Source organism: Anguilla anguilla, chromosome 3 (assembly GCF_013347855.1).
Source record: "Anguilla anguilla isolate fAngAng1 chromosome 3, fAngAng1.pri, whole genome shotgun sequence".
Lineage (NCBI taxonomy): Eukaryota > Metazoa > Chordata > Actinopteri > Anguilliformes > Anguillidae > Anguilla > Anguilla anguilla.
This window is the reverse complement of record NC_049203.1, coordinates 30,530,808-30,551,090: the sequence shown is the minus strand read 5'-3', so window position 1 is coordinate 30,551,090 and position 20,283 is coordinate 30,530,808. Positions and strand designations below refer to the sequence as shown.

Genomic DNA, 20,283 nt, shown 5'->3' with positions numbered 1-20,283 from the left:
GTTGATCCTCAGCTGGATCAGTTCGCTGTTCGAAATGACACCGCTCTTCATCAATGTCGGCTTCCGGACGGACCATTTTCCAAAATTAAATGAAATGTTTACCTCAAAAGAAGTGAACTGGGCTACACTTTGACATTCTATCCTGCTTTCGCAGGCTTGGAATTTCTCACATGGTTCTCGCATCGCCCCTCCCCTACTCTCCTTCTATGGAGAGTAGTTATGTCGTTAACATGTGAATGCGATTTGGGCGGACTTCCTGCTGAGCGAAATTCACATTACATTACATTACATTACAGGCATTTGGCAGACGCACATAGTAATGAGTAAGGATTAACGAAGCATACATGGTTTAATTAATCAAATTTAGAACTTTTAAAACAATTTATATTATTTGTCAATGGGTGCATTGGAAAGTCGCAATTCTAAGGACTCTGTCAATGTTTTTGTTGCGTCTGTATGATAACTCCTGAAGTTAATCATCCAAATAGAAACGAAAGTTCATTTAATCTTGCCGAGCTCCGCCGGCGGAGCTCTCGACCCCAGTGGGTTAAGTGATAAGCTTATGTTAAATAATAAAAAATTTTTAAAAATATTATGGCCACATTTTAGGCTAAGTGATAGGCTTATGTTCAATGATAAAAAGACATGTATTTGGAAAAATGATTGTAAATAAAACAATTTATTGATTTCTAATGCCCCCTTTTGATATTTATATTCAATGCTTTTCCAAGCAAATATTGATACATGCGGTTAATTCGCTTAATTAATCAGCATAACATGTAATTAATTTGATTAAAGATTTTAATCGATTGACAGCCCTAATTTAAACACATTACATCTTATGTATCATTGCATCATATGTATTAATCTGTCTACAAGATTATCGCGACATTGATATTAAAACATGGATTGTATTAGCAGTCATGCAGTTGAAGTTGAATTAATTGATTCTGTGTTTTGTGCGGTCTTTGCATTAAGCATCTGGGGACCACTAGTGATGTCATAAGTTGTGACCATTTTAAAATGAAAACTTAGTCATGAGCATTTCTGAAAATCCTTGAATATTAAAGATGTCCCTTACAAGGGATCATACTGATGATTAGCACCACAAGGGAAACGGGGCCCTGCTTGTTATAGACTACACAAATATCCAGATAATGAAGCTTATCAATATGATGCAGTAATAGGGTTGTGAAAGTCCATTGTACTCTGTGTTTGAAAAACTATTAGCCTATTATTAAAAGGAAATGTGACACAAACCATGATGATTTTGTCAGCTTATTTTCATACTGATTCCCTTGCCGAGTCAGGAAAAAATATGCATTTAGAACCAGTGGCTTTGAAAGACTTAGTAGCAGTGAGGACATACCCATACTCAAGTCTTGAAATGTCTGCTGATTGGTTAAGATCTTAGTCAGGACAGTTCGCATTGCCCCACCCATCTTTGTTAACTCTTCCAGGAAGGAGATCTGGGGAGCAAGCTGCTGCAGGACCTTCTGAAGATCTCTGTCTGTGGAGGAGTCTGTGAGAGAGGGATACGATAAGGATGGGCGACAGAGACATGAAGTTTAATGGAACTATCCTAGAGTGCCTATCCTTGCATTAACAAAAGACATTGACAAGCAAGGCAGGGTTGCTGGGTGGCTTATCCTGCTAAGGCACTATTCTTTTTCATGGTCTGGTCTCATGCTGCTAGTGAACAGTAGCTCCACAGTGCAATGCACAATTAGCTCTAGCATTCCCCAGTGTTGGGAGGGATGGGATGACAGAATCTCACCATGTACCAGCAAACCCAGCCAATCTGTTGGCCACAATTGGACCACAAATCTGTCTGTTAATATATTAAGAGTATTGCTCCAAGTAATTTGAGAGAGCCCTGTTGAAAACAGCAATGCGATACATAGCAGCACCAGACATCATGTGCTCCAGAGGAGAGCACATGCCTACCTGCAATTTCACGCAGCTGCAGCAGTGAGCAGCAATGTTGATATATACGACTGCACATTCCAAATTTGGGGGGAAAGCATAAAAAACATGTAGGAAAAAACTAATTCTGAAAAAAGCTATCCATGCAGTGACAAAACAATGTCGTTCGGCAGAAAATTGTTTTGATATTACTTTTCATAAGTACTGAATAGCAAAGAGTACCATCTGTTCCAGCACATCTCCAAGTTCGAGCAGTTTCTCACCTGGTTCAGTGTACCCATCCCGTAAGTACTGAATGATACAGATAATGAAACGAGGAAGAACAAACTCTGACATCAACAGCAGGTCTTGGGGGATGGACGGTACATTCTCTCCAGTTTTTAATTGATGCCTTCGGCAAAATCTGTGTGAAACACAAAAAACAGTATTTTCAAACAAACTGGCCGTTACAACTCCAGAGAGACATCTGAAATACTTTGATTCAGATGATGGTGACAGTTGATTGGTGTCAGTTGTTCAATAACTACTTATTTCTTGTTGAGATATATATCCCTTCCTTTTATTTGAGGGAGTATCATTTCCTTCTGAGAGAAAAGTCCTTCAATACATTTGTAAAAAATACATCAAAAAAATTAATTGATACTTGTGACACTATTCACACTTGAGCTTGTCTGCACTTATCTACTGACCATTTGTTCATAAATAAATAGAAATGTACTTCGTTAACTTTATTCAAAAACATTAGACAAAGTAAAACTTTGATGAACAGTAGAAAAATTATCCACAAGGTTTGCCGTGTCCCAGTTTTTTCCCCCCACATGGTCAGACAAGTTAGCAAGTAAAGAGACGGGGTTGGTTGGCATACTTTTCATTCTGTCATATTTCCCTGACATAATTTATGTTAGAATATTCCAACCAGTAGAAAAATGAAAGGGTAAAGACTTGGCTAAAAATACATGAACTGAAAAAGTGTGTCTGAGCAAGGAGGCCCACAAACCTGACTGAGTTACACCAGTTCTGTCAGGAGGGATGGGCAAAAATTCTGGAAAAGTATTGTGATAAGCTTGTGGAAGGTTACCCCAAGCGTTTGATTCAAGTTAAGCAATTAAAAGGCAATGGCACCAAATACTAACAAAGTGTATGTAAAATTTTGACCCACTGAAAATCTGATATAGTACATAAAAGCAGAAATAAATCTGTCTCATCTATTATATTTAAATTACCTCTTATGGAAATAAAGTAGATATCTTAATTGACTTAACACAGGAAATGTATGGTAACATAAAATGTGTGGAGTTGTGAATTGAGTTTGCATGTCTTTAGCCTAGGTATGTAAACTTTTGGCCTCACCTGTACATACCAAATTTAAGTACAGTCTAAGTAGATGAATGCAGGGTTTTTCTGCATAGAGAAACCTTGGTGTGACCCAAAGTTTGTGAGTGCCTAAGCAGAAAAAATACTATTTGGCAGCAGAATGCAGCCCTCTGACAATCAGAAAAAAAACAAAAACAGACAGAGAGAAAGAGAGGCAGAGACAGACAGAGAGAGAGAGAGAGAACAGCGTGTTCATTGGTGTCGCCACCCACTAATCAGAGTTGTGAAGGTATGTGCCAGAAAAAAGCAAAGGCAGACAAAATCCCATTATGTACTTCAATCAGCATGTGCCAGCATTCATAATATGTTAATCCTCATCATTAGGAAACATGTTCAATCATTTTAAGTCAGAGCTATTTAAACAGTCTATTTGTACAAAAAAAGTATGTACATTTTTGCCAAATCTGACATGGACAGGTGAACTGTGGTGCCTTCTTTCCGCAAAAACAACTTGGTGACAGTTATGATTTAAAGTTATACAAAATTTTGCGGCCCTTACAGACTCAGTGTTTGTAAACCCCACTCACACCTTCTTAGTCCTTAAGCCCACCCATACCTCATTGAGTCAAGCAGCACTACAAGCAAAATGTCAAGCAAAGAGGTGAGGTGGTCAGAGATATTGAAAATAGCTTTTTAGCAACATGAATGATTCCATATAGGCCTAGATGTTAACAGTAATTATGCAGTGTTATAACGATTTTTACACCGAGTGCACCCCTTGTGTGGGAACATCATCCGGTAGCTACTCCGTAGTGCCGGTGCAGCTATTTCGTGTTTTTCCTTGTTTGGTATTTAGCTATTCTAGGCTCTGTTTTACGAAGCAGGATTAGAGTTAGCCGAGTAAAAACTTGGAACCCCCCCAGATCTGGAACATGGACTGAAAGAGAGCGGTTCTGGGTTTTACTCCACACAATTATCCAGCTAACTCAGTAATCCTGCTTTCTGAAATGGTAAGAAGAAGAATGTAAGAAGACATTTCAGGATTTTTTTTGATATTCCTTGTGTCGAAAGTGCTGCAATGGAAACAACGATAGATTTACTCAGGAGCCACATCTGTCCAAAATGTAAACAAGTCAGGCAGTTTTCACGGTCGGGAAAAATTTAATGACAACGTGGTTATTTAGCTAACTAAGCTAGCTAGCCAAACAGTCAGTAACACAGATACTTCCTTTGTGACATTTAGGGATAATGTCAAGGGGGAAAGGTACTGTATTACATTACATTTCATTACAGGCATTTAGCAGATGCTCTTATCCAGAGCGACTTACACAACTTTTACATAGCATTTTTTACATTGTATCCATTTATACAGCTGGATATATACTGAAGCAATTTCGGTTAAGTACCTTGCTCAAGGGTACAACGGCAGTGTCCTACCCGGGAATCGAACCTGCGACCTTTCGGTTACAAGCCCAGTTCCTTACCCACTGTGCTACACTCCGTCCTACTGTAAAAGCCAAAAAACCTTTTTTAAATGTTTAAATGTGCCCAGCATTCCAAGGCTTGTTGTAAGATTCAGTAGCCAATCAGGACTTGAATGCAAGTTTTTTGTAGAGTGCAAAAACTTTGATATTATTTATTTTAATTTAATTGAATTTAATTTATTTTGTTGTTGTTGAAAACACAGCATTCCAAGACTGTACATTGTTGTCAGATTCTTTGTAAGACTCTGCTATGCTGTAAATAGTTGTTGATTTTTAAAATTGTGTGTTGAATAAATGACATATTTATAACAAAATTCACATTACGTAGTCATATTTTCAAATCTTCAGTCAGTTTTTAGCACTGACTTAATGTAAGGCCCTATGGAATCTGTGTTATAGCTTTTCTAAATTCTCAATTCTGTGATTCCGTCCGTGATTCTGTTAATCACAGATACTATAGAGCCCTACCTTAATGCTGCCATCAGTCTGTCGCTGGCCCGCGCCGGGCCGTGTCAAAAGATACTTGCCACCGGGCCTAACAACTTTTCTGGGGGAAACCCTGATGCTCGCCGTATCCAATTCATGTCCCCTGATTGAAATAAATGCAGGCGAATTACCGAGCTAGGTAAGCTGCAACCATAAACAGTAACAGCAGTTCCTATGGTGGGGGTGGGGGGAGGGGGGGTGGAGACATCTTGATGGAAGAACAGAATTCTGATACGAAAGCTACCCAACTTTGGGCATCTAGCTGTGCGAAGTAACTAGCTATAAGTAACATCACTTACAGGTCCGACAGTAAACAGGCCAACTTCACTTTGCTTTTCATCCCCTTGGCGAACTTCAGCTGACGCCAAAGAAAAGTAATTCCAAGGTAGACTCTAGTTTTTGAACGAGCCCTTGTCTTTTCAAATCTGATCACAAATCATAAGCTCTGTAGCCACAACCACCCCTCCACACACAGAAAAGAGCACCATGCCCAAAAACTTCCAAAACACATTTTAGAATAACATACGCAGGTAGATATGCCTGCGCATAGTTATTTTATTAAATATTTTCAAATAAAAAATCCTGCATAGTATGCCTTTAAATGAGAACATCTATCTGAAAATGTGTATCCGTGAGATAGCAATACCACAAGAAAGCTGAGATTTCCCTCAAATATAAAACCCATAATCTGTTCTTGGGTGAAAATGATTCAAAATGGTGGAGCAGGTCAGAGCATATTTTAATCCAAAATGTTAGCTGGATGGTATTTTTAACCTGAGGGAGTGGGATGACAGAATAGTGCTGGGTAAAAAGGCCTAAAATTGAGAATGCAATATTTCTTTTTTTTTTTTTTACCGCCATGACCCAGTTTTGTAACCCCTGCTAAAACAAAGTGATTTGAATTAACCAACTTATGAACTAGCCATAAATTGTCACTTGCCCAATTAGGCAAGGGGCAAAGCAGTTCTGCTCGCCTGACACTTGGTTTGAGTTGCCCTTGGCAAGTGGACAGTGATGTTATTAAAACCTAGTTTTAATTGCCGAATTGAAAAAAGTTGTGGTTGTAGCAGTGCTGGAATTAGTAGTAGTAATATAGTGGTTTTATTGAAATTTAAGCAGTTCAAGTCCAGTGAATGACCTGAAATGGTACAAAGGTAAGTGGTAAACTGCCAGAGGTTTTTTAAAAAAGGTTTAGGTTACAAAAAACTGAAAAATAATGTAAATATCAGAGTTATAAAGAAGGCCTTTTTCAGGGAACAAGTAATGGGTTAACAACGTACAGCTTTTCTGCAGCAATGGAAGTAGGCTAAATTAAGCCTTGAAAGTTGATGCAAACAATTCCTACAGGGGTCCCAACTTTTGTTGTTTACTTACAAACGCTCTGGCTGTATAAAATCAGTGTTGGAACAGACTGTATTATTATACCCTCCAAAGCATTATTTGGACAATATTGCACTGCAGGAAGTAGTATATTGCTATCATAATGGTGATAAAAAGGCAATTAACAAAGAAAGTCAGATAGACCATTATAACCCAAGTTAAAAGTGTAGGTCTTTCCTTTTGAGAAATTGCAAAGCAAGCCACGGTGTCAGTGAGTACTACACCATCGAAAGTAGAGGCCGACCGATATGGGATTTTTGAGACTGATACCGATACCGATTTTAGAGGGGAAAAACTCACTGATTACCGATATGCCGGCTGATAGTGAATTTTGGAGCTGGAATTAAAATAGACCTTTTCTATGTGGATTGTGCACCGATTTTGCAGAGATATGACTATGCAAAGGTACTCAGAAGGCTGCTTTCATAACCCCTTAGCACACATGCCAAATCTGGCCAATCCTTGCCCATTTAGGGGGTACCCTATGAAAAGCTTTATAACTCCAGATGTGAACACCACAGAGACTTGAAAAATGGCTCAAATGAAGCAAGACATTTGTAACATTTACACTAGCTTAGATTACTTTATAATAATTCAAAATAAAGTGCCACAGATCCAACTGCTAGGCAAAAAATCTAAAATGAATTCGCTCATTTTTAGTTCACAATGAAATACTGGGAGATTGCATATATACAGCTGGTTAAAGTATAGCCTATGTCCTGGATCAAAAACGTCTTGTCCACAAGTTCATAAAATCTAAGGGTGGATATGTAGAACTACTAAAGATCTATGAAGCAAAAACTAAGCAGTGTACTAGGGCTGTCATAAAATATTTGAAGTTCAAAAACTATTCGAAAATCTTTTCTTTTTTTTTCTTTTTTTTTAAGTTCGAATCTAAATTTAATCATTCAAATATTAGTTCTGGATCCCGCGTTTTGGATTCTGCGTTTTGTAATTAACATAAATATACAGGCTTTAATTTCATGCAGCGAATCATGTTCATGCACGCAAAGTTAATTTCCTGTGCTAACGTTACTTCCTCTGTCACATCAATAATATTGAAAACTAACGGTGAAAATGGCAGCAGAGCAGGATCGGAGGAGTTGGTCCCACTAGCTGGTAGTAGAAGCCCTGTTTGGGAATTTTTCAGCTTCTTGGCGAGGTCAAGGACAAGAAAAGAGTTTCGTGCAAGCTTTACAGAGTAAGTCTGGTGTATCCGTTTGAATAGTTTTTGTGTTAAGAAATAAACAGGGATTTCCTATAAACAATCATTTCCCTATTATTGCGATAAATAAATGCAGAGTTGTGGCAAATTACATCCACGAGAAAGTTCTTTATTCATTTGCGCATTAGGCTATAGAAACTGCAGGGGGTTCATTTATAAAAATGAACTTGCGTGCATATGTCAAGTGAAGACCTGACGTGGAGCCACAACCGTTCCCACGGTCAAATCGATTCATGTTGAAATTTTATAAATCACTACTTTGACGTGATTTTCTACGTAAGCACCACACAGTTGATCTAAAATACGTTTTATAAATGAGGCCTCAGATGTAGTAACCAAGTATGAAAATTTACCGATATCTCTATTCTACTGCCCGCTTGTGGAAAATAACGCGCAGGCCAGTTTAAAGGGAATGTCACGTGCATATTGCACCCGACAATAGAGGGTATGCATTGATGTCACTTTCCCACCAGAATACGCCCCCTCAGCCGGACTGAGTGGCAAAACATGCTGCGACACGGCTGCTTTTAGTAGAGGAAACTGCAAAACCGGGAGTAAAACAAACGCTTATCTTCTTAAATTAAAGGCAGTTGGACTCGACAGTGATCCTTAACTTACCAAAAAACCAGTGGTCCATGGACATTCAACAAGAAATCGAAGCTATCTTTTTACAGACTGCCGAAAGCTAAAGAAAAGAGAAGCAAATGGATCGCTGCAATTCGCAGAAACAACTGGAATCCAGGCACCGAAACGTAGATTTGCGGTTGTTATTTTGTGTCAGGTATGTTGGATTTTTGGGTAAAATCATAATGCTGCCACTCAGTAGTCTTTCTGCCACTCAGTGGGTGTAACCGCAGTGACTTCCACTTACTGTGACGTCATGTGCATACCCTCATAAGCAGCTTATTTTTGTGAATTATAGGCAAATGATACTCGAATATATTTGAACGCTAACCAAGTAGAAAAGCTAATATTCAAACTCAATTTCATGGCACTTTTGACAGCCTTAGTGTACCCAGCGTCTCCAAATCTATCCAAAATGTCTAAATTATGCATTGCTGTAAATCACAACAAATTCACGTATTTCACTACAAATCAATTGTTTTTACTCAAGAAACTCACTGTTACATCATTTTCAAGTAGTAATTACAAGCTTTCTGTCAGTACAGTGGTCTAAAACAATTAAGGGTCCAGAAACATATCCAAAATCTCTCCAAAAAGGAATATAATGCTTTTTGTCCATTGTAAAGCATATAAACAAGGTTTAAGATGAAACATTGATATCAGATTTTAAAATACTGCAAAAATATTGTCACACAATGCTGTACAGTAGGTAAATGTTTAATAATTAACTTGTGTGTATTTCCATACTCTGTACTCTCGTATGTTTCCTTGTATGGGGATGGGACGATATGAAAACAATTTTAAATCGTCCACCACGTTTTGGCAATGTTCTAACACTCTCATCATCACTGTTGCATGCATCACAAAAACTATTACACTACTAACTAACGCTTACATTACAGTGTGAAATATCCACATTATACAATATCACTAACCTATTTAAAGACACTCAATTTTAAAAATATTGTATATACCCGAAATATTTTGGTTAGCTATGCCCAGAAGTCCTCAATAATAATAGTATTTTCTGAGAAATTACGAAAAATCATTGACAACATTTCGTTAGGTGCAGCGTCTTTTACTGCTACCATAGAGTGAATACATAAGTGATGCCTATGCGATAAGAAATCTTTCGGTTACGCTGACCTATAAAACGCTATTCCAAGAGCAAAATTAGACATGTTATACATCGTTAGAAAGCTTATACTCTCACCTACTGAATAAATGGATTGTCAGTCAAGCTAGACTGTACTAAAAAGGGCGACAATGCCGTAAACAACATGTGTGGTATTATGCACAGCTATTTTTGAAGGTACCCAGGCACAAATGCACGTATATTTCACAAACGGATTGTCCAAGACAATATATGATGACTAGTCTCAAAAGGGAAATCTCTACGCATAAAACCAATGGTAAGGTTGTATATTTATTCAATATTTAGTACCAGATATTGACTGTAGAATGACATGGTATCATTTTTTTTAAACTTTCTCTCGTTTATTTCGTTGAGCAGTGAGCAGCATTTTCACTGCTGTATTGGCATATCTTAGGGCTATTGTCGGGTTTATCTTATTGCTATGACGGAATATGATTTGAGTGGTGAAAGAATATTTTTATGAATGCCCAGATAGACATTATTGTCCATTATGTCATGGGTGGGGGCGGGTGTAGTTGCAGAAGAGACTGCAGGGAGGGGGTGCGTGTTAAATGAAGACCAGAGTGACAATGGTGACGCTGCTAAACTCCGTATTCGGCATAGTTGTTGTGTATCATCTACTAATGAAACTAAACAAAGCCTTTCTGTTTTTAACTCATACTTTGGTTGCAGTAGCACTGAATGTCTGAGTTCAGTCATCTCGGGCCGCCGGCGTGCCGGCCACTAGGGACTTTGCGCTAAACAAATAACTTGATTAAAGAATATTTAACATTATTATATTATAATATTAACATAATTAACATTGTCAACCAATTTTAGAAATGAACACTGAGAAACACTAGATTGAGTGCTAGGAGCACCCATGTGTCAGTGTTTAAAAAAATAATAATAATTTAATTATCGGTCCTACATATCGGCCACATGTCCTCCTTGACTATCGATACCGATATGGTCCAAAAACGCAAATATTGGGCCGATATAGCTCTAATCGAAAGGCACTTGGAAACTTGAGGAAACTCTGACAGGAAGAGGTCTGGCAGACCCAAAGCCACAACAGAATCAGAAGACAAATTTCTGAGGATCAACAGCTTGTGTGATAGGCAGCACACAAGACAACAGCTTCAAGCCCAGCTTAACAGTGGTCGAAGTAAGCAAGTCTCAGTTTCAACTGTGAAGAGAAGACTTCAAGCTGCAGGTTTGATAGGTCGAGTGACAGTACAAAAGCCATTGCTAAAATGGCTAAATAAAAAAAAGAGGCTTGCCTGGACCATGAAGCACTGGCAGTGGACTACTGAAGACTGGAAAAAGGTCTTATGGACCGATGAATCAAAATTTGAAATCTGTTTCATTACGCAGGGTTTTTGCATGCTGTCGAGTAGGTGAAAGGATGGTTCCTCAGTGTGTGGCACCAACTGTCAAATATGGAGGAGGAAGCCTAATGGTCTGAGGCTCTTTTGCTGGATCCAGAGTTGGTGACTTGCACAGAGTGATTGGCGCCCTAAACCAAATGGGCTATCACAGCATTTTGCAGCACCATGCAATACCCTCTAGTCAACGCCTAGTTGGTGTGGGGTTCATCCTACAGCAAGATAAAAATCCAGAACATACCTCCAGGCTATGTCAGAACTACCTTAGAAGAAAAGAACAAGACGGTAGGCTTCAAATATTGGAACAGCCAGCAGAGTCTCTGGACTTAAACCCCATCAAGTTGGTTTGGGTTGAACTGGACAGAAGGGTGAAAGCAAAGCAACCTACAAGTGCAACACATTTGTGGGAACTTCTGCAACAATGATGGGAAGATCTTTCCGAACAATATTTGATTTCCACTGCAGAACGAATGCCACGAGTGTGTTCAGCTGTTATATCTGCAAAAAGTGGCTACTTTGAGGAGTCAAAAGATTTGAATAAATTGTGTTAAACAGAACAATTCCATGATTTCTTTTTTTATATCCAATTGTTTATTTGTTCTATGCTTTCATTTCAGAGTAGCCAACATTGAGACAACTGCATAAATTTCAATTAAAACTGGAAAAACGGAGGTGTTCTAAGGAACGTGCTCCATCATGTATGGCGAATTTGGTGAGAATCGGATAAACACTGTAGAAGTATGAAAAAGTTTGTTTTGTAAAAAATTCAAAATGGTGTAAAATCAAATATGGTAGACGTGGTTTCACTGACATTATTGATTCAGGATGAGGAGGTCGGCATGTGGAAGAAATTTTGTGCATGCAAGTGAAACAGGATGGCCATAATAATTTTTTCAATGTTGCAATTTTGCAGGTGGCACAAGGTTGTCAGTTGCATGGGTGTCATGTATAACAAATTGGCAGCCATACTGGACATGCCTGCCAAATTAGAGTTTCTGAGAATGAAAAAGGCGTGAAAATTTAGCAAGGGGCAGAGGAAAAATAAGGTGTTTGGACCCCTAATAATAATAAGCTTGACAAAAACAGTAAGGTTCCAGAATTTTGTGGTTGGACTCCTAATAGTAACAAATATACATACAAGCAGCGATACACAGGGTTCAAGCAAAAGGTTAATATGGAAAGAATAAACCAGTTACACTGCAAAACTTTGCAGCGCAATTACAAAAGGTGGAAATTCAATATGGCAGGGATTATGGCCTATTTTGGCAAATTTCTTCTGCAGTCAAAGACATGCATATTGACATGAAGTTGTCTGAGGGAAATTCTTTTATTGTCAGAAGAGATCTACTCACATTAATTGAAAATTGCAGTCAAATATGGTTAGAGTTATCATTCTTTAAACACTGGAGATTCAATTGATGGATATAGCACCATCATACAATCTACCAATGCAAAGTGGTTAGGCCAAAACAGGAGAAAGAGGAAAATGGATAATAGCATTTTCAATTAAAGCCGCAAGCGGCGTTGGGACCATTGGCACCATCGCGGCCCTATGAAGCGATTTTAAAATGGCTTTGTCCCCATGATCATATGCCTTCACCCAACATATCTACTGAATATCATGATGATCGTATAAAATATTGATGACTAACGGCCAATTTTGTGCGAAGAGACGCTGTCGGATGACTTAGTTACGTCGCCATGGATATGTCCTGGCCGCTTCCCGTAAAGGCCTTTACTGTCGTAACACTTACGCCGGGCACCCACCGGACGCGTAGCGTAAGCGGCGCGTAAGCAGCACGGCGAAGCAGCATGGCGCGGCGCGTAGCGTGTCTCCACTGGTTCCGTTTGTGTCACGCAAAGGCTTGCTTAAAGCTTTATATTCCTAGTAGCTCTCGCAGTCTGCAGTGGGATTACATCGTTTATTTCACGTTTGTTCACGACTGTTGATTATGGGTAAGTGAATACTTGGTGAGAGACCTTTTTCAGTCTGTTAATATGGTAATATTTTTTAACACATGTAAATAAGTGAGAAAGTAAACGCTTTAAAGAATTACCATAAGCTTAAATCGCAACGTAGCCTACATAATAATCAACCTCAAACTGCATTCATTTATTTGCTTGGTTAACAAGCGTGCCAACTTTATGAAGAATATGTAATGATCATAATAATAATAATCCATAATCAACCATTGGGAATTCCCGTGTCGTCTTGTTATTCACGTCAAAACATTTATATGATCATATTTAGTAAAATCAGTTAATCGTCAAAAAGATAGCGTAACAGTTTAAACTTGAAGGGATATGAACACCACAACGTCATGAACACCGGAAGCTTTGAAGTACAAGTGCAATAAAGACTTGCTTACAACTTCATTTATAAAATAGGTGCATTTTCATCGGCAAGACCACTAAATCTGATTTTCTAAAGCACTGTGGATTATCTGATTTTATTAACAAGCCCTTTTTGAAAGCACGGCGAACGAAGACATCGGAGAAGTCAAATAGGCTGAGCAATGGTTGGTTAAAACCTACCTTCCAACACTCGAGCTAACAAACCGCTGCTCGGTGCATTCACTTCTACATCATTCAATAGGCTACGTCTTTCTGTGGTGTATTTTCAAATTTACCCTGCCCCCTCCGCAAAATAAGATAGCAAAACTAAGTTTGCCTTTTTCCTAGGTTCCAGTTTTAATTTTTTTTTTCCTGCCAGGACAATAGAAAAACGAAAAGGCTTGTATTTTTTAGCTGCTTATAAAATATCAGGTGTTTATCTGGTTTTATCTTGTTCTCCACTACTGCAAGAGGGAACTAGGGACACACCCCCAGTAATATAAGGATGAAATATAAATCAGAGCATGTATACCTAGCATTTTAGAGCATACTTCTGTGTATAAACAGGCCATCGTGACGCGCGACAAACCGGAAAAATAGAACAGAAGCAAAAAACTATGCTTCAGTTCGCTTGTGTGGCGCCAGCTACGCAGCCGGTTCGCGACGCGTTCGCATCTGGTGGAGACGACGTCGCCCGCTGCCGTTGTAATAACAGTACTTCAACTACGCTTCAGTTACGCGCGTAGTGAGCTCGCGGTCGATAGGCGTGCGGTGGGTGCCCAGCTTTAGATGGCATGTCGTAACACTTACGCCGGGCACCCACCGCACGCGTCGCGTAAGCGTCGCTTAAGCAGCACGGCGAAGCAGCACGGCGCGACACGTAGGGTGTCTCCACTGGTTCCGTTTGTGTCGCGCAAAGGCTTGCGTAAAAGCTAGTAGCTCTCGCAGTCTGCAGTGGGATTACATTGTGTATTTCACATTTGTTCACGACTGTTGATTATGGGTTAAGTGAATACTTTGGTGAGAGACCTTTTTCAGTTTGTTAATTTGGTAATATTTCGTTAACTCGTAAATACGTGAGAAAGTAAACGCTTTCAAGAATTACCATAAACTTAAATCTCAACGTAGCCTGCATAACAATCAATCTCAAACTGTATTCATTTATTTGCTTGGTTAACAAGCCTGCCAATTTCATGAAGAATATGTAATGATCATAATAATAATAAATAATCCGTAATCAACCATTGGGAATTCCCGTGTTGTCTTGTCATTCACGTCAAAACATTTATAGGATCAGATTTAGTAAAATCAGCTAATCATGAAAAAGACAGTAACAGTTTAATCTTGAAGGGATATGAACACCACAACGCCATGAACACCGGAAGCTTTGAAGTACAAGTGCAATAAAGGCTTGCTTACAACTTCATTTATAAAATAGGTGCATTTTCATCGGCAAGACCACTAAATAATTTGATTTTTTTTAAAGCTCTGTGGATTATCTGATTAACAAGCCCTTTTTGAAAGCACGGCGAACGAAGACATCGGAGAAGTCAAATAGGCTGAGCAATGGTTGGTTAAAAACTACCTTCCAACACTCGAGCTAACAAACCGCTGCTTGGTGCATTCACTTCTACGTCATTCAATAGGCTACGTCTTTCTGTGGTGTATTTTCAAATTTACCCCACCCCCTCCGCAAAATAAGACAGCGAATCTAAGTTTGCCTTTTCCCCAGGTTCCAGTTGTTTATTTATTTATTTATTTTTACGAAACGAAAAGGCTTGTATTTTTTTAGCTGCTAATAAAATATCTGGGAGGTAACTAGGGACACACCCCCAGTAATATAAGGATGAAATATAAATCAAAGCATGTATACCTAGCATTTTAGAGCATATTTCTGTGTATAAACGGGCCATCGTGACGCGCGACAAGCCGAAAAAATAGAACAGAAGCGAAAAACTACGCTTCAGTTCGCTTGTGTCGCGCGAGCTTCGCAGCCGGTACGCGACGCGTTCGCATCTGGTGGAGACGACGTCGCCCGCTGCCGTTGTAATAACAGTACTTCAACTACGCTTCAGTTACGCGCGTAGTGCGCTCGCGGTCGATACGCGTGCGGTGGGTGCCCGGCTTTAGATGGTCCGGCGTGTATGCACAGCTGCAGTGTTTCTGCGTCGCAACTAAAAAAGGCGTCACACTAGTGTTGTCACGATACCAAAATTTTGACTTTGATACTGATACCAGGTTTAGTATTACGATACTCAATACTGAAATGATACTTGAAACTTAAACGATGCTAATTCGATACTCGGTACCTAACGATACTGAAATTACCTTAATAGATCAGAAACGTAATGTCCACAAGGGTTGACCTCATTTTCGAATTCATGGTTTATGAACAACCTGGTTCATTAACAACCTTTAAGTTGAAGCCTCTTCAACCAATTAATATGCATAGGCCTATAGTGTTACACTGAACAATAGAAAAATATGTTGAGGGTTGCAATGATGAATATGTACGCATCCCTAGAAACACAGATAGGGATCACCCTCTCTCATATTAACCTTAAATACAAGGGCACTTCTACAATATGATCTCAAGACAAGTTCCATGAATGATCATGCTACCTCCATAACAATGCTGAAATGCAATTCATGCAAATATTTAATTATATGTTAATGTATTTTTAACATATCTATCAAACCATTTAATTAATGTGGGTGAGAAAACACAATGGGCTGAGTGTTGTCATAAATGATTTTGTTATGCATACGTGTAGTCAGCTTCAGGAGGTTGCACAAGGCAGAGATGTCACTAAATAAATTGACAAGTAGATGGGATCACTGACCTATTTTTCTAGAAGCTAAAATACCACAAAGTTGAATGAAAGCTTGCTTTATGGCTTAAAATGACTCCATTAGCAACAAATTTGAGAGAAAGAAAGATAGCATTAGCCAGTCTGTTATGTTATTTTGTATTTAGTATGTGCTCTCAGTATTTCACTTCAAACTAAAGGAGAACAACATTTTTGCATTTTCACCAAGATAATTGCATTTGTGCCACTCTATTTCTACCTAAATGATGAATATAAACTAAGCAAAGTATGTATTGTAAATGGCAAAAGTATCTTGCTTCATTTAAGCCATTTTACCAGTTTCTGTCAGGGAGGCTCACATCTGTGATTAAGAACTCCTAAATTGGCGAGGATTGGCCAGATTTGGTACCTGGACGAAGGGGTTGAGGGCTGAAAGTCTGTGGTCATTTCTGTAGGAAGCCCTAAAAGTGCTTAGAACTCTCGCTGCTGTATAGGTATGGGGCATGCCCCGATGGCATACCTACTTTCCCAAAAACATTGTGGATTCTCCATTTAGCTTCTGAATTTAGGGTAATTGGTAGCTAACGAGGAACTAGCACACGCAATACTCCACCATTACGTGGTTGTAGTGTAACCTTACTGATTCTTACGAGTGGCAATCGGACAGCTAGCTACCTAACAATGTATCACCAACTATAAATATCGCCATTTGGGATTTATACAATAACACTATAATTATTTAATTTACAAAGACATTTAACTTGATATTAGCCAATATAATACATAGCAAATGACACTAGGATAGTGCTTTACATTAATACCAAGCTGTACCAGAACAATAATTCAGGAGTAGAAGCAGTCTATACGTCAGTTTTTTTCGCTCATGACCCTTGGTGTGGGTTAAAAATAAACCATACACTGACACGCTGTAGAATCACGCTTATATTGCCAAACACCAACTGAGTTAGTCAGCAGTAAACACAGACATCTGTCTATCCGAGCCCCCATGTAACCCCTCTGTACCGTTACCTGGCTAGCTACGGTTAATCCGTGGGATTTTCATTTTTATTTCTTCTTTTTTGTGGGGAACCAACGAAGTTGCTAGCTAGCTAGCTACCTGGGCAATCGGTTGCAACGCTTGTGTAGCTACTTACCCACTTTCACGCATGACATTACTGTCCCCACAGTCGCAGGCCCCGCCAGCCTGGCTCCTGAACATGTTGAAATCATGACCCGTGTGGTCGCCGTTGTTAAAGCATTCGGCACAAAGTGACATACACGGGGAAATACCGCAGGTCCGACAACGATACGCGACGAAATTGGCCGTCCACACCAAACCACACAACGTAGCGTTGTCATAGGACCGGACTGTTTTACAGAACTCCTCGAACCCTTGCCCTCCAGCTAGGAGGTATTTACACCAGTCTAGGGCCTCGGTGTCTCCCGCTGGCTTTTCTGGGTTCAAAACACTATCCAACAGGTCTTGAAGTTGACGGACACCAGAACTGTTGTCTTGGCGATTGAGGTCGGCCTTCAAATGGGCAGCTGTGGATTTCTTGTCCCGGCGCAGCTGCGATGCCGCCATCATGCACTCTGGATTGTTGTTCAGAATTTATTTTTGTCTTCCTCCTATATTCTCGCGATATCTCAAAGGATCATTAACTCAGGCGTTCGTATCACTATACGTTCTATGGTTCGGAACAGGAGACCAGGGTTGCCATTCTCTGAAGCTCATAAACTCTAGTAGTTACTCGAGGTATTGCAGTTTAGTAAGCCTCTGGTGCCAAAAAGCAAATTTCCCCATTGAAGTCCATTCATAACTACGAATTTACTCCGGCCAAATTAAATTATTTTGGACAGAACTTTTTAGCTCTAAAATTTCTTCACACTGAACTAATTACTCTCCACGCATCGATTTGTTTTCAGAGTCCCACGGAATAAGATACTATTTTTATTTAAGTCCAATTTTGGTCCGCAAGGTTTTACGTCACAGTGTGCTTAACTGCTTAAACGAGCACACCCGCGTATGAACCGACTGTTATTGACTCAAACCATAGAGCATAACCAGGAACTGGAGAGACAGGAGGAGTCAGAAGTTGCAGAAACCAATATGGCGTCCAGTGCACCGCAGCTATCGATTTCAATAGACTATAATGGAGAAACTCCTGCATTTTTATATCAAACTAAGGTGTTTACAGCCACATTTTCAACCCAGTTATATCCAAAATACATATAAGAATAAGAATCAATGCGTGATTTTTCTTGACATGATTCGGTAACGAATTTATAGCCGAGTTGTTTTATTCAACACTATACTCTGGTTGGTCAATATATGACTCACCAGATCACTCTGATTTGTGGAAAGCATTCAACTGATGAATAGCCTACAAGGAACAGGGTCGTGAAGTACTTTGAACTTCCATGGTTACTGAACTGTGTATGGATCACAGAACGGTGGGGAGCGAGCTAGCACTAGTCAGTGCCAGGGGACCAGGGATTGCCATTCTCGGTTGCCCCTTTTCCACCAAGGCATTTTGAGGGCCGGTTCGGAGCCGGTGCCTAATCGCGAACCAGTTCTTCGCTTTTCGACCGCAAAAGAACATGCTCTCGGCCAGGAAAACTGGTTCCGAAGCGGCACCAACACTGCCCCTTTTCCACCAAGGCATTTCAAGGGCCAGTTAGGAGCCGGTGCCTAATCATGAACCAGTTCTTCGCTTTTCGACCGCAAAAGAGCCTGCTCTCGGCCAGGAAAACTGGTTCCAAAGTGGCACCAACACTTGGCTGGTCTAGAACCAAGAACCGCTTACGTCAGGGGCTGGGGGCGGGATTATCGTGACCAACCAAGACCAACAAAAAACTTTCTGTCACACCCTCAATAAACGGCAAAAGTCCCAGTAGAAGATTGAATTAAATATTTAAAAGTTATATATTTTCTGAATCGTTATCGATTCCGCTTGGTCACAGTGAGTGAAACTAGGCGATATGAGCGTATAGTTGCTATGTACATAACATCAGAAGGATTCAGCCTAGTTGTTTGCTACCTAAACTTCACAGCACATTCATCGCCGTTAACTAAATGTAGGCCTATATGTATGAAGTTGGTTTTTTACATTTAGACAGTTTATTATCTGTATTTTTACAGGACATACATTTTAATAGGTAACGATGCTGCTGGGAAAGCGGAGACGTATACAGAAGTATACAGTGACGTAATGACGTGGCTCTCTAGCCCATGGAAAAGCAAACCGGTTCTTAGAAGGTTTGCAAATTGAATCAACTGCGAACCAGCACTAGTAGCAGCCCAGAACCAGAACTAGGTTCGTGTTGGTGGAAAAGAGGCAGGTGAAGCTCATAAACTCCAGTGGTTACTCAAGATATTGCAGTTTAGTAAGCCTCCCTGCATGTTCCCATTTGAATAAAAAATAAAACTTAATATTGATTAAATCTTTTGCTTTCTCTCATGCACCTAACAGGCATTCAAGTCAAAGCAAGCAGATAAATCAAGTGAATTATATTAGCTAGCTGTTCTAGTCTGCAATCGCTTTTCACAACGGTGCATTATGCTTGAGATCAGGGTCACGCTGGCTAGGAATAGCTATAAACCGTATGAAGGTCATTTATGGATTTATAAAGCTAAGACTACGATCGAATCACGGATCTCCTTTAATTTAAACAACAGTAGCTAGAAAGTAGCTAGCTCCCATAACACAGAATAGCTGAGTGCACACTTCTCGACTGCAGCCCTTATGAAAAAGTCCCATGGGATTCCATGGTAGATTTCCCATTGGATTCCCATGACATTCTCCTATTGTATTCCCATTGTGAATTCACCCCCCATGAAACATGGGATTTTAATGGGATTCCGATTGGAAATAACATGAGGGATTCTCTCATAATTGTATTGGATTTCATTGGGTTATTCGTTTGATTTTAATGGGAATTTTATTGGAATCCAATGGGTATCATGTTATGGGTTTCATATGGGATTCTCATGGATTCCCATTGGAGTTTAGTATGGGGATGTTATGGGTTTCATATGGGATTCCCATTGGATTCCCAGGGCGAATTATGATGAGATTCCTATGGGATATATTTTATTAGTATATGGATTTTAAAAGGAATATAACAATGTATCATGGGTATGTATCACAAAAAAGACAATGCTAGTTTGTTCCCA

At 39.6% G+C, this 20,283-nt stretch overlaps 1 protein-coding gene across 5 annotated transcripts in view; it reads right to left on the bottom strand.

Moving 5' to 3' along the window:
- The window catches only part of ubr3 (ubiquitin protein ligase E3 component n-recognin 3), a 418,217-nt gene extending 400,012 nt beyond the window's left edge, over window positions 1-18,205 (bottom strand). For 3 of the 5 annotated variants that reach the window (XM_035408074.1, XM_035408073.1, XM_035408076.1), the window contains exons 1-3: window positions 17,261-18,204; window positions 2,190-2,329; window positions 1,370-1,522 (exon numbers count right to left, since the gene is read on the bottom strand). In XM_035408074.1, the coding sequence (XP_035263965.1) occupies window positions 1,370-1,522; window positions 2,190-2,329; window positions 17,261-17,694 (727 nt within the window). In that variant the 5' untranslated portion in view covers window positions 17,695-18,204. Of the gene's footprint in view, window positions 1-1,369; window positions 1,523-2,189; window positions 2,330-17,260 lie in introns of all 5 variants that reach the window. The other 2 variants (XM_035408072.1, XM_035408075.1) reach the window with 1 other exon arrangement.
- Window positions 18,206-20,283: the final 2,078 nt, after the last annotated feature.